Source organism: Carcharodon carcharias, chromosome 4 (assembly GCF_017639515.1).
Source record: "Carcharodon carcharias isolate sCarCar2 chromosome 4, sCarCar2.pri, whole genome shotgun sequence".
In the NCBI taxonomy this organism is placed as follows: domain Eukaryota; kingdom Metazoa; phylum Chordata; class Chondrichthyes; order Lamniformes; family Lamnidae; genus Carcharodon; species Carcharodon carcharias.
Genome location: NC_054470.1, coordinates 9,246,522 through 9,261,269, shown reverse-complemented (window position 1 = coordinate 9,261,269; position 14,748 = coordinate 9,246,522). Strand labels below are relative to the sequence as shown.

Genomic DNA, 14,748 nt, shown 5'->3' with positions numbered 1-14,748 from the left:
TGCTTTTTAAATTTCTGATTTGAAGCACGAGATAAAACCAGTTGCATGTACTCCAAGGCAGTATATTGAGACAAAGACTGATGAGAGAAATCTGAAAGGGAAACAGATCATGCCGGAAGTAATATGGATAACTTACATTTATGTTGTGCCTTTCACAACTCCAAGAGATCCCCAATTTCCTTACGACCAAATAAGTGCATTTGAATGTAGTCTATGAATGTTAGTATAGGAAATGCTGCAACCAATTATACAGCCAACCAGTCAGGCAAAAGTGAAAGAAATGTTAAAACATTTCAGATGTAACCTTTAAAATAAACTGGCCAATTTAATGAAACCTCCTGGCCAATCTAATGCAATCTCCTGACCACTTCCTTGCCTTCCTTAGCACCAGAATTGGTTTATCTCTCTCCAATCTGGTTATCTTCACCATCTACGATAAGTAAAGAACTTCCCTGGCTAACAGCTGAAGGCACTGGATATTGGGCCTCGCCTCCCCTGCCATGAGACCTGGTCCTGGACTCTGGGAATTAGAATCTGGGGACTACAGTCCTGGGCACTGCTGGGACTAGACAGCTACTGTCTACTCTGAGGCAGGACTTCCACTCAATTGAAGGGCGGAAATTCCTTCTCCAGCTGATTAACAGTCTATGGAGCGTTAAATGGCTGCAGGACTGCTGTGCCTACCAACTCTTAGGATGGTGGGCTGGAAACCCCACTACCAATAAAATCCCACCCTCCTGTCTCCCAAAGCCTGTCCACTATTTACAAGGCACATGTCAGAAGTGTGATGGAATATTCTCCACTTGCTTGGATGAGTGCAACTCCAACAAAAAGCTCAACACGATGCAGGACAAAGCAGCTTGCTTAATTGACACCCCATCCACCACCTTAAACACTCACTGCCTCCATCACCGACACACAGTGGCAGCAGTGTGTATCATGTACATGATGCACTGCAAGAGCTCACCAAGTCTCTTTTAACAGCACCTTCCAGACCCATAACCTCTGCCAATTAGAAGGACAAAGGCATCAAACGCATGAGAACACCACCATCTGCAAGTTTCCCTCTAATCCACACACCATCCTGATCTGGAATTACATCACCTTTTCTTCACTGTCGTTGGATCAAAATCCTGGAACTCCTTTTCTACTTAAATGACTGCCAGTCTTCCAAGCACCTCCTCATTATCTATTTTTATTTCATCCAGTATCTTAGCAACCTCCTCATTTGCCACAGCTTTGGCATAACCTCTTCTTTGGTAAGCAGCAGTACAAAGTATTCAATTAGTACCTCAGCCACGCCTTCTGCATCCAATAATATATTTCCACTTTGATCCCTAATCAGCCCCACCACTCTGACAACCATTTCACTGTTTATATGCTGATAAATGGATTCCCTTTTACATTAGCTGCCAGTCAACTCTTGTACTATCTCTTTGCTCTTCTTAATTCCTTTTTCACTTGCTCTCTATACCTTTAATATTCAGTTTGATTGTCCTTTGTATTAACAAGCTGACATCTGTCATATACCCCCTCCCTATTCTTCATTCATCCAGACATAGCTTCTGGTTTCTGCCTTCACATGTCACCTCTAAGAATCCCCTTGTTTGACTCTTCTCTTCTGTATGCTATCCTTCGATAAAATTAAATGCAGATGTGGGGTCAAATGATAAGCACCAGCACTCCCTGCCCAGAATGGTTTGGAATCCTGAGATGACAAAAAGGCATGGAACCCATCTGGATCCAAGGTCTGCTCTAAATTCCAGCATCATCACTGATGCTATACTGCAGATCTGCTCTTCCTGTCATATGAATATCAGGATAAAATATAAATTCAATTTGTTGTGTTTGTGGAAGAATGACAATTTTTGATTTTCAACATCTGACCTGTCTTGTTATTCTTTTCCAGTAATTTATATTTTTATTTCTAAGTGAAAAAATCTGCCCAAAACTATTTTGTAAGGCCGTAAAGGAGGATTGCAATGTAATAGCTTTTGATAACCTTTCTAAATATCCTAACTTCTACTTGTAGTTACTCTCGTATTGATTAAAAACATATTAATGAGTAAATATTTAGTCATGAACTAGCAAAAAGGCCGGATAGTCAGTGTCAGTATGTATTTTATTTTATAAATCTTCATTACCACTGCACATGGTATTTTTAATTCATTTTCATGAAGCTCAGCCTTAAAGTCCTGCTTGCTTTGTTCACCATACCAGGTGCAGTCCTGATTATATATTTATTTCTCTGATCCATTACAAATTGACATTGGTTGATGTCCTGCTGCCGGATGTACCTTATAATAGACTTGTTGTACAACTGCTAAGTCACGTTTCCAGGAGTGAAAATAATTATCGCAAGTGCTTAACACATCTGTTGTTAATGCCAAGATTTTGCACATAACATGCCTTATGCTACAATTATGACTGCCTAATTCCAAAAAGAAAACATAGAGCTTGATTTTCACTTGCTTGTGGGGGTGAGAACAGGAGCGAGCACAATTTGAAAATTTTGCTTCCGGATGGTGTGTCAGTATTCTAATGCCTTCGGGATGCACTGCTACTTTCAAAGTGAAGGTGGGTACATGGGGAGTCAGCAATTCCCTTGCCTCCAATTAACTGCCTGTTAAGATTCATGAGGAACTTGGTAATGGATTGAGGAGGGCCAGAAGGCAATTTTTCAAATTGCGGATCATCAAACCTGTCTGGTGCACATGAGTGCATAACTGTTGATGCGAGGTGGGGAGCCATCAAATAATGTTTTCTCTGAGGAAAAATTTTTGGCAATAAGGATTATTGTTTCAGATTGGGTGTCTGGCCATTGTCATTTGCCGTTTGGCCATTTCTCTGAGCTGTGAGGCTGCTGGCCCTTTGATGGCCTGCTCCCTCTATTCTGCAAGGCAGCAGCAAGCCCTATCTAGGGTGCTGTCTGCCTTTGAGGATTGTGTTCAGCATTTAGCTCCCACCTGCTGGCAGTGCTCAGCACTACTAATTAGGCGCCAAGCTCGCTGCTGACCCAATTAGGACATCTGCTTAGGAAGATAGCGCAAGGGAACGACACAGACAGTGCAGGGTTAGGACCTGGAAATTGTCTGGGCATTGGGTTCCCAACCCCGAATTCAAAATCCCGGCCATTGTGGTTTGCTTCAACTTTGTCTATTATAGAAATACAATATCCCTGTGTTGTAGTAAAAGCTGCACTACCTTTTACATTACTCCAAGTGATTATAGTTGAAGGTGAATTTAGAAATGCCAAGAGTACAACTACTGAGCAGTAGTTTGCAAACCTTAGCTTCAGCAAATAAATTAGCATTTAAAATCTGCCATATGTTTAATAAGAACAAATGTATTTACTGAAGCTTCAGAAGAATTGGAGGCCTTGGAGTGGCATAGTTTCTCAGGGACCTTTTTTGTCCTCTGTCCACCATATCCATGCTCCAGCTGTGTGAACAGGCAGTCCCTCTTTCATCACTCAACAAATACACAGCACTGCACTGTGTATGGAGCATTTTAACAGTGATGTTATTCAAGGATTAATCAATTTCCTTTTACCTATGTTTTGTTTTGTATATAATAGGTAAGGTGTATATTAAAGGGCACCATTTCTGAAAAAGCGTTTGTCAAAGCTTTACAGCAGGGGAGGAAAGAGAGCCACAGCAGTCCTCAGCACAGCCACATTATGTGCCAATGACCTAAAAGTGTATTTTAGTAATTAATGTGTTTGCATTGTGTGTTTTGAAATAATATTTTAAACAATTTGTAAATATTTGTCGTGAAAACCCTGGGAGAAATCTCCTTCACAATGCCTTCTGAAAAGTTGGGGCATTGAGGCCAAAAATTTAAAATTCAGTAAATCTGGAATATAAAGCTCGTATCAGTATGGTGGGCACAAAGCTACTGAATTGTTGTAAGCACCCATCTTTGGGTTCACTAATATTTTTTAGGGAAGGAAATCAGTCATCCTTAACTGACCTGACCTCTTTGTGATTCCAGAACCCTGGCAATGACTGACTCTCAACTGCACACACAAATGGCTGGCAGGCCACCAAGTTGTACCAAAATCACTGTGAAAATATCCAAAATAATAAAACTAGACAGACCAGCATTGCCCTAGACACCAAACACAAAAAAGGCGCATCCTGTGCATTATCCCTGCAAAGTCTCCCTCATTAACATCTGGGGACTGGCACCAAGTCATCTTAGACACTCAATGGCCCACTGTTGAAGTGTCCAGCCAAGGTACAGCATGGTTGGCGCAGGCTGGAAGCAAAGATCATCAAATGAACAAGCAGCATGAAGTTGGCAATTTGTCTGCAATGCAATCAAGTGATTTGTCATCTCTGTGCCTGTTTTTTGGGGGCTGTGGTGTTTAACCCACATAAGCTTTACCCAGGAATGGAAAAAACCACCAGAGGGTGTGCCTATTTACAGCACTTGCCCAAATCCAACAATTGAACTGGTTGAAGGTCAGTGATCTGCTCCAGTCAGTTTGACTTTGTGGTTTCTAAAGGACAAGCATGATTAAATGATTCCATTTTGCACCTATCATGAAAGGATTATTAAGATGTAAACGTTCTCCTGCTTACTATCTACATTTATTTCCCTGATTGTAGTGCATAGAAAGCACTCAGGTCACTGGCACAACAAAGTCAGTTCTCTGCCTGGACTAACTGCCATGCGTTTTCTGTAGCATCCTAAAATGGGCTGAACTGTGTCTGTGCCTGTGGTCAACTCTGCCACCATACTGTTTGTGCATTTATCCATGGGGTACCCAAATAGAGGAGCAGCCTAAAAATTGGACACTGTATCAACCTTCTCTGTGGACCAGTAGGTCATTGTGGCTCCAGTCACACCCAAAAGATGGAGCCTGGCTCCGAGTAGATATTGGTTGGTCTGCAGGTCTTGGGCCTTCTGGCTATTGTTCTCCAACATGCTGCAGAGGTTTGCCATCTGATGGGAGGGCCAAATGGAAAATCAGCCTTCAACCAACTTACTGCAAACAATTCCCTGAGAGATCTACTAGTTTATAGCATATGTAGTGTGTATGTGGCCATTTCTTTTAAAAGACAAGGAAAATGTAAAATGATGACTGGAAATGTTTTTTTTTTATTTTAAAGGCATCCTGAACTTGCAGCTGTTTGCCAGAGTCTTAGTACATTAGTCCTATATCCTGGACCTGAGGCAAATAACCTAGAAGAACTTGAACTTGACCCATCGCTGTCACCATATAACATCATTATCATAGATGGGACATGGAGCCAGGCCAAAGGCATGTTTTATGGAAATTCTCTTTTCCGCTCCCCTAAACAAGTAAGTATTAGATCTCAATATTGCAGCAAGAAATCTGTTTAGCATCTTTTCAAAATAAAATGCACATTTACTTCATTCTATGATAAATCACAGAAATCATGACAGTGAGTCGATATCTGGTCTTTGCTGAAATAACTGATCTTGGCTGGATTAGTAGTGGAACATTGATTTTGGTTTCCTTAGACTTGGGAAAGGAAAAATCAGCCACAGTTCCCACTCTTGTTAAGCAATAATCAGTAAGCATTGCTCGAAATATCAATGCAAGCTTGTCAATTTTACAAGTAATATCACACTATAATATGCAGCCCAGGATAAATAAGAGAAAATATATATGTCAGAACATTGGCAAATGAAATGTAACATGGGCAAATATAAAGCACTACATTTGGGAGAGAAGCTTACTGCTCATGAACTATGAAATAATGAACTTGAAAAAGAATCATTTTTTTTTACTCATTCGTGGGATGTGTGCGTTGCTGACAGGGCCAATATTTGTTGCCCAACCCTAATTGCCTTTGAGAAGGTGGTGCTGAGCCGGTGCCTTGAATCACTGGAGTTGTTGTGGTGTAGGTCCATCCGCAGTGCTATTAGAAAGGGAATTGGAGGTTTTTGATCCAGTGCTCGTGAAGGAACAGTGAAATAGTTCCAAGACAGGATGGTGTGTGGCTTGGGGAGCTTGCAGATGATGGTCTTTCCATGTGCCTGCTGCCCTTGTCTTTCTATATGGTGGAAGTTGTGGGTTTAGAAGGTCCCGTTGAAGGAGTTGCTGCAGCATGTCTTGTAGATGGTATATACTCCTGCCACCATGTGGTAGTGGTGGAGGGAGTGAACGCATATGGTGGTGGATGGAGTACCAATCAAGCAATGTGCTTTGTCGAAATGGTCTTATGAGGCCATGCCCCATTATTTTTGAAAATATGATTTTTCATTTTTCAATTGACTGGAGATTTTACAACTTGAACTGAAACAGAACAAACTGCTTAAAAGTGCAAGGCCACATTCCAAGGTGAAGATGAGAAACAAACAAATCACCCTCAGGGGAGTATGAGGAGAGAGACATTTCCTATAACCCAGACACACAGTGAAACTCGTAACTGTCTAAGGGGAGACACATTAAAAATGCAAAGCATTGGGTAATGAAACAATGGCTGCACAGACGGACAAACCCAAAACCCCTTGGAAATAAACAATGGGTGAAGTATTTCAAGGCAAGACTGCCAGCCACTGGAGACAGATTGCAAGTGGCACAGTTAGTATGAAGAAAGGCTTCAGCAGAGGAAACAAGCTGAGGGGTGTGTGTGTGTGTGTGTGTGTGTGTGTGTGTGTGTGTGTGTGTGTGTGTGTGTGTGTGTGTGTGTGTGCGTGCGTGCGTGCGCGCGTGTGTGTGTGTCCTTCTCAAATGACTGCACGAAGGCCAAATACTCATGTGGCATTTTAATTATTTTTCTCCGGTTTAATGCTTAATAAATTTGCTCTTTCTTTGACTCAAGCAAACCCTGTTTGATTGGCTCCTTATTGCTTAGAGCTTTTACACACATGTATTCCAAGTTGGTCTTTGTATTCCTCATAGCTGTTCTAAGTCCCTCCTATCTAATGTGGTATTACTTCATTGTTACAAATGTGACAATATACGATTGTTATGTTTTGAGACTGTGACCCAGATCTCCCGGTTTCTGGTTAATCGGAGACCAAACGTACCTGGAAGGTGCATTACAAGATCATTCGGAAGTCTCAACGTGAGAATTGCCTGGAAAGTCTGAACTTCCAATTGGCAATTCTCCTGCTCCCCGGTACCCTCCAAAAATGCATCTAACTCTGAGTTAGAGTCATGTAGCCTGGAGGGGAACTTAAAGGTGGTGGTTTCCTCATGCAGCTTTTCTTTTTAGGTGGTAGAAGTCATGGGTTTGGAAGGTGCTGTTGATGGAGCCTTGGTGAGTTGCTGCAGTGCATCTTGTAGATGGTACAAATTGCTGCCACTGTGCTTTGGTGGTGGAGGGACCTTATCATGAGGAAAAGTCATTTTTAGGGCAGCTGTAGATGGCTGGGTCTAAGACACTACCCTGAGGAGCCTGCAGTAATGATGATTGACCTCCAGCAGCCAAAACCACCAAAACCATTTTTCTTTGTGCGAACCAGTGGAGAGGTTTCCCCCTGTTTCCCATTGACTTAAATTTTTCTGGGTTCTTTGATGCCACACTTGATCAAATGCTGCCTTAATGTTAAGGGCAGTGATTCCCACCTCATCTCCTGAATTCAGCTCTTTTGTCAATGTTTGGACCAAGGCTGTAATGAGGACGGGAGCTGAATGTCCCTGGCAGAACCCAAACTCAGCATCAGTGAGCAGGTTATTACTGTGAGTGTCGATTGGTAGCACTGTCAATGACACCTTCAATCACCTTGCTGATGACTGAGAGTAGACAGAAGGGGTGGTAATGGGCTGGATTGGATTTGTCCTCCTCCTTATGGACAGGACATACCTGGGCAATTTTCAACATTGTCAGGTAGATGCCAGGGTAATAGCTGTATTGGAAGGATGCGGCTAATTCTGGAATACATCTTCAGTACTACAGCCTTTGCTTTGTCAAATTTTCTTGCTACTTGGAACTCCTGAGGGAGGTGGAAGCAGAGGAAATCAATGATTTCAAAAAGAAATCGGATTAGTATTTGAGGTAAATAAAGTTGCAGGGATATGGGGAAATGGGGCTGACTGGTTACTGCAGAAAACTGGCCTTGTTTCATTGAGCTTAATTATCTATTTCTTGCCTCTATGACCTTTAGCACATACACACTGGATGAGATTTGAACTGTACAACATTATATGTGTATAACAATACTTCCTCCTTATGATCTGAACTGGATATTAATTTATTCTGCTTGTATCCCACATACCTCTCCAATCTTTTTGAAGACTTCAGAGCCTTTTGTTTTGAAACCATGCTTTATATTAAAAAATGATTTTTGAATTTACTGGCTGGAAGCCACTAATTGAATTTTTTAAAAGACTGAAGTCACATTCAGTCAAAGATGGCTACACATTTGCATCATGGTACCTTCTTAAGGCCATTAAGTGGAACCTACCTGTCTGAAAAGCCTCACCAGGAGCAATTACTTTGAAGGAGTATGAATGGGGGCCATGTCCTATTCATTAGCAAAACATCCCAGCAATAACCTGGTTGCTCAGCTGAGTGGAGACAAACCGTTAGATATATTCACTTGGAAAATGGGACTTGGTTGAGAGAGGAATTCACAGCCACGATATAATCAAGTTACAACTGGAATCACTAGCCATATTTGGGTCACTGGGCAGTTGGAGAGAGTGGGTCATGTGACAAGCCAACCCTTTGAGTGTTTAAGCACCTGTTTTCTCTGCAGACCAGGACAAACAACTGAGATGCTGACATAGGTGTTCTCGCTCTCTCTCTCTGTCTAGCCTGCTTGCAAGTCTCAAACTCTGCCTGCTGATTTTGACTATACATGTGCTACAGACACAGATTTTAAAGACAGCTCAACCCTACATCTGCTATCTTCAGAAGAACAGATAAATGATCTATCTGCATCTTTAATTCACCTTGATGATGACTTAAGATGACCACGAGTTCAGCTTGAAGCCAGCCAAGTCACCAACCTTTGTTACAGTGCATAGTTATGGTATTACAAATTTTTGAACACCTGTTCTGAAGGTCACATTTAAAAAAAAATCCTTGGACTGAGTTGAAAGACTGTTTTCAAAACGGCTGCAGGTTACCAGACAGTGTGAATTTCAGTCATGTTTCTCTTATCTCCTGAGGAGACAAGGATGCATTCCTCAGACAATGTAGATTTAAAATTCAATGAGTGTTCCAAAAGAGTAAACAGAAACTCATTGACCTGATGGCTTTTCCTCCAAACACAAAGACACTAACCGATAAACCACTCTAAGGTGTGAACAACTTTGACCCTTTTGATCACTGCAGAAGGTAAGTTCCATTGGAATGGAATTACCACTTGCCTTATATGGAAAGTGACTTGGCGTTCTTGTACAGGACACATGATAATAGTGGCTGCTTTGCCTTACCTGCAAAATGCATTGTAAAGGGCAGGAAAAGGAAGATCCAGAGAGAACCATCTTGAAAAGGCTTCAACCCAGGGGAGGGCAGGAAAAGCATCTAAAAACAGCTGCTGGTCTGCTGTAAGTAACTAGGTAGATAAAAGTGCTACACCTGCAGAATAGGTGTAAAGAACCTTCTCACCTCTCCCTGTAATCCCTGATTCCACCTTGTAAGCTCACCTGTTAAAGCAACCTCCAGCAATTCAACATTGGAAACCATTGCAGCTGCAGCGAGAACTCTACAATCTCAAGACCTTCACTTCAAAACACATCAGATCTGCACCGAATATGGACTAATCTTGATTTATGTTTATAAGTATTATATCTTCATTTCATCTTCATTTGTAACATTTATGTAGTTCCCTGTGTGTCACTGTTAGCAACTTTGGGCTGAATTTTCCCAGAATTGCACTAAGTGCGGTAATGGACAGGTAAAATGGAGTCCTACCTGCCAATGAAAATAGCAGGTTTTCACACCTTATCTTCCCAAGCACACCTCATTATATATTCACTCCCGCGAAACACGCCGTTTCTATGGTGCGCGGGCTGCCAAGTGATTGCTGGATGCCGTGGAGGTCCACTGGGATGTGCTCTACCCCCACTCTGGCCGCAGGCTGGGTGGAAATGTCACCAACTCGCCTTGGTGGCAGCGGTGGTCAGCACCAAGGCCCTTCAGAAGAGGACAGTCATGCAGTGCCACAAAAGGATGAATGACCTTCGTTCTGCCAGGGTAAGTCACTCTTTTCATTTTTCCCAACTCTCACACTCACAAACCCATCACACACTCACAAACCCATCACACACCCACAGGGCCCTCACTCACTGCCAGTGAAAGGGACATCACCATTCACTCTTTCACACACATCATCATTGTCCTCATCCTGTCAATGGGACCACTCACCATCCACACAGGCCAGGCATACTTATCATCTGGCCTGGCAGGCTTCTTGATACACTCTCCCCATCCCTATTCATGCAGGACAAACTGGCTCACAACAGGAGGGAAAAGTCACAGACTTGTTGGAAGGATGCTGGAATTCAAAGTTCTCACAATTTGAAAGCAGAGTCATCCAGCTGGCCGGCGATGACTGGGACCGATCCTGTGCTGACGCTGCTCTACCAATTGAGAATCCAGCAGTGTAACATCCATCGGATAACCATGCCGTGATGGATGTGTCCTCTTTCACAGGCTACTGCCATGCACTAATTATCTTCCCTTGCTTTCACAGGCACATCTGGGAAGCAGTAGACTGAGTCCATGACCCAGAGCCTCCAAGCAAGCTTTGAAGAAACCTCCGAAGAGGAATCTGAAGGCACCCTCCCTGAAGTGTCGTCACAGCGCTCACCCACACCCTCCACCAGCGCAGAGACACACACCTCGGTGGGACCAATCCTTGAGTAGCCTCAGGATCACAATCTGGTGAGCATGTCACACTTTCTGATCCACAGCAGGCAGAGGCAGGGACTTCCCAGGTCCCTGGTACTCGAAGGACTGCTGGAGGCCAGAACGTTGCTGAGTCTGAATCAGATGATGACCCTCTGGATTCGGCCAAGGCAAAGTTGCTGGAGCTGCAAAGGCAAGCTTGGGAACATCAGGAAAGAGGGCCACTGCACTCCCCAGATTGCAAGGCACGATGGAGGAATCAATCCATCTTCAGGTTGAAGTGATAGCGCCGGCATTGCAAAGCACTGAGGTCAACACTGGCAGGATGGCGGCCGCCATAGAGACCTTGGTCCAGGACATCACTCCTGCGCTGCTGCGCGGGCTTAACTCCATTGCTGATGCCATAGTTGGCCTCCAATAGTGTGTATGTGAGAGGGGTGCTGGGCAGCTCGATCTCACTCCAGCTACCCCTTCTGCTCACGGGCGTCAGCCGGGGCCCTTGGGTACCCATAGGGAGGAGGATTAGCAGATGCACGCTCCGGGGCCATCCACCCAGGTGACTCTAGGAGTCACCCGCCCATCTGACTCCCGTCTTCCTGTGACCTCAGCAGATCCAGCTTCAAGACAGAAGAGGGTGCCACTGCCATGCAGCAGGACCCTGAAACCAAGGCCGGGGCTCCCCAAGTCTTGGACCTCCAGAGGACGCCCGCCAAAGTCATCACAAGCAGGGTGTCACAGTCAGCAGGAGCACCATGATGTAACGGCAAGGTTAGGACAGTTAAGGAGAATTAACTCTTTTTGGAGTCAAACAATTAAACTAAATTACAAAATGAGGGACAAAATAAATGCAGCCCCTAAATTAGGAAGACTGAAAAACGAAAGACAAAATTTAACAGAAACTTGCAAACATCAAACCAAAACGTGATTAAGGGGGTTGAGAAAACACCCCAGTCCCTGCGGTGCCCATCGAGCACGGAAGGCCTCAACGGTGCCGGCAGACACCGCGTGCTTCCTCTCCAGGGACAGCCGGTCACGAAGGTAGCCGTGGAAGAGGGGCAGGAAGTCGGGTCGGACGACCCCCTCGATCGCCCACTGCCCGGACCTGTTAATGGCTAACTTGGCCAGGCCCGGGAGGAGGTCCTCCTCCCTCCCGGCGGCCCTCCGCCCCGGGTGCCTGTAAATCCGGAGCGTGGGGCTGCCATGCAAACAAAACATCAGTAAAAGGTTCCTTAATTAACATATACGTGGTGCACGGACTCCACAAGGCCGAAAAGGGCACAGGTCTCTTGGGAGTCCGTGAACCGACACATTCTGCGGTTATACGGGACTGCTGCATGCAACACCCTCCATCCCAGCTCCCCGATGGAAAGTGGGAGGACACCTCCATATAGAACCCCCCCCACCGGGGATCTCCACTACCGGACAGCAACAAGACATGTCCGGGTGGCGGGTGAGGGCAAGGAAGTGAAGGGTGTGCAGCAGCAGCCTGTACAGGAAATCCATCCGCGCCTTGCTAAAGGACGCAGTGGGCATTTCTGTGAGGCGACTCGGGTTGCAGGGCACCAGCTCCCGATGGAGGGTTCGGGGCTTGGGGCCAATGTGGAATTCCGTCCGAACAGGGATGCGCTTAGACGGAAGACCACTGCGCATCTGCGCCACCTCGAGGCCCTGTATGACGTCGGGGCCAAGCACGACCATCCTCAGGGAGAATTAACTCTTTCAGAGCCAACCAAATGAACTAAATTAACAAAATCAGGGCGAAAGCAAGCACAGCCCCTAAATTAGGGTACTGCAAAACCAAAGACAAAGTTTAAAGGAACCTTAGAAACATTAAATTAAAATGTGCTCAGGGAGAATTAACCTGAGTCCACCAAATAAACTAAATTAACAAAACAAGGGATAAAGTAAACACAGCCCCTAAATTAGGATAGCTGTAAAACCAAAGACAAAGTTTAAAGAAAACTTACAAACATTAAATTAATATGTGCTCAGGGAGAATTAGTTGCACAACCTTGGCACGGGTGTTAATCACTTGTACATAATGTTTTACTGTCAATAAACTCCCAAGAATGTCTCCCTGCCTGTGGCCCCTTGTTCTGATGAGCAGTGTTTGTGTCACTCAGATAGGAAACCTTTCTGCACAAGATGAAAGGCAGGTGTCTCAGTCCAGGGCCTCTTCCCTGTGCTCTGTGCGGCCTTCAGACCACAGTGATGGCCCAGCCTCACACTCCCCAGAAACATTATTGATGCCTGCACCTCAGCAGTGCTAGTCATTGCTGCCAGAATGTAGTGGGCAGGCGCCACAGAGTTCTCTCATACTCTCTGCGTGCTCTCAGCACCTTTAAGGTGGGGCTGGCCCCCGTCAGACCAGCATCTGCGACCAGTGATGCTGTGCACCAGCTCCTGAAGGGCTGAGGTGCTGAAGGCGGACACAGCTCAGATGCATCTAAATTTTCATGGCTGCGTCTCTGAGAAGTCCCTGATCATGGAGCACAAGCGAGCTGCCCTCGGCCAGACAGGAGTCAGACATTCTCAGAAGCCACATGAAGATCCACGGAGTGCCCTCACTGCATGTTGTCATCATCCTCTTGCGATCGAGCAACTATTAGGACTTCCACTGCATCTCCTTGAGAGGAGCATTCTCTCAGAGGGTATTGGCACTGGAATAAGCCAGACTGGAGTCAAGCATTCACAACTGCGATCTGAGGATCTACAGGGATACTTCACTGCTTGTCATCATCATCCCCCACAAATCTGGCAGCCATGAGGGCCTCCCGAGTGCGCTTGCCTTGTCTAGCCAGTGCGAGAGCCTCATCCCTATTGTCACCACCGAGGACCCCAACACCCTCATCCCCATCAGCGTTCTCCCCATAGGAGAAGACATGCAGCTTCTCCATCTCCTCCTCAGCCAGCTCCTCACCCTGTTGCAGTGCCAGGTTGTAAAGAGCTCAACAGATGACGACAATGCATGACACCCTCTGTGGACTGTCTTGCAGGGCTCCACCAGACCGGCGCAGGCACCGGAACTTCATCTTCAACATCACCATGGTATGCTCCACCAAGTTGCAAGCTGTTGCATTAGCCTCTTTATAGCGTCGCTCTGCAGCAGTCTGAGGCCTCCGCACAGGTGTCATCAGCCACGGCCTCTGCGTATAGCCCTTGTCCCCAAGGAGCCAACCCTGCAGCCTCTGTGGACCCTGGAAGACTGCAGAGATCTGCGGGTGACTCAGGATGTAGGTGTCTTGTACACTCCCCGGAGACCGTGCGCATATCTGCAGGATGCATCTCTGGTTGTTGCCTACCAGCTGCACATACAGTGAGTGAAAGCCCTTGTGGCTGATGAAGTTCACTGAGTGTAGTGGTGGAGACCTGAGCGCAACATGAGTGCAGTCAATCACACCCTGCACCTGTGGGAATCCCGAGATCAGGGTGAATCCAATGGTTCTTGCATCCTGGCTGTCCTGGTCCCAGGCGAAATGCACAAAGTTGTGTGCCATGGAGAAGATGGCATCTGTGACCTCATGGATACATTTGTGGGTGGCGGGTTGTAAAATCCCACAGAGGTCACCTGTGGAGCCCTGAAAGGAGCCACTGGCATAGAAATTGAGCACTGCAGTCACTTTTACTGCCACTGGCACTGGATGTCTTCCGCGACCCCTTGGCGCCAAGTCCTGCAGTAAGTGGCAGGTGTGAGCCACCAGGTTCCTAGACATGCGCAGTCGTCAGTGACACTAGTTCTCAGTCATCTGCAGGAATGCCAGGCGACATCTGTAGACCCTGGGTGTCGCTAGGCACTGCCCAACCACGGCTCACTGTTGCTCCTGGCAGCGTGTGCAGGAGCCCCTTCTGCCCCTTCTTCATGAGGCTGCTGCTCCTACCTTTCTGTGGCCAGGTGCCTCAGTCGCTCTCTCCTCCATCTTCTACGACCTCTGTTGTCCATCAGGCATATAGCTAGGTCACCAGAATC

At 45.7% G+C, this 14,748-nt stretch overlaps 1 protein-coding gene across 1 annotated transcript in view; it reads left to right on the top strand.

Annotated features, from left to right (window-relative positions):
• dtwd2 (DTW domain containing 2) overlaps positions 1-14,748 on the top strand; it is a 174,528-nt gene that overhangs the window by 122,863 nt on the left and 36,917 nt on the right. The window contains exon 4 of the mRNA XM_041186554.1: positions 5,118-5,310. Within this exon, the coding sequence (XP_041042488.1) occupies positions 5,118-5,310 (193 nt within the window). The remainder of the gene's footprint in view (positions 1-5,117; positions 5,311-14,748) is intronic.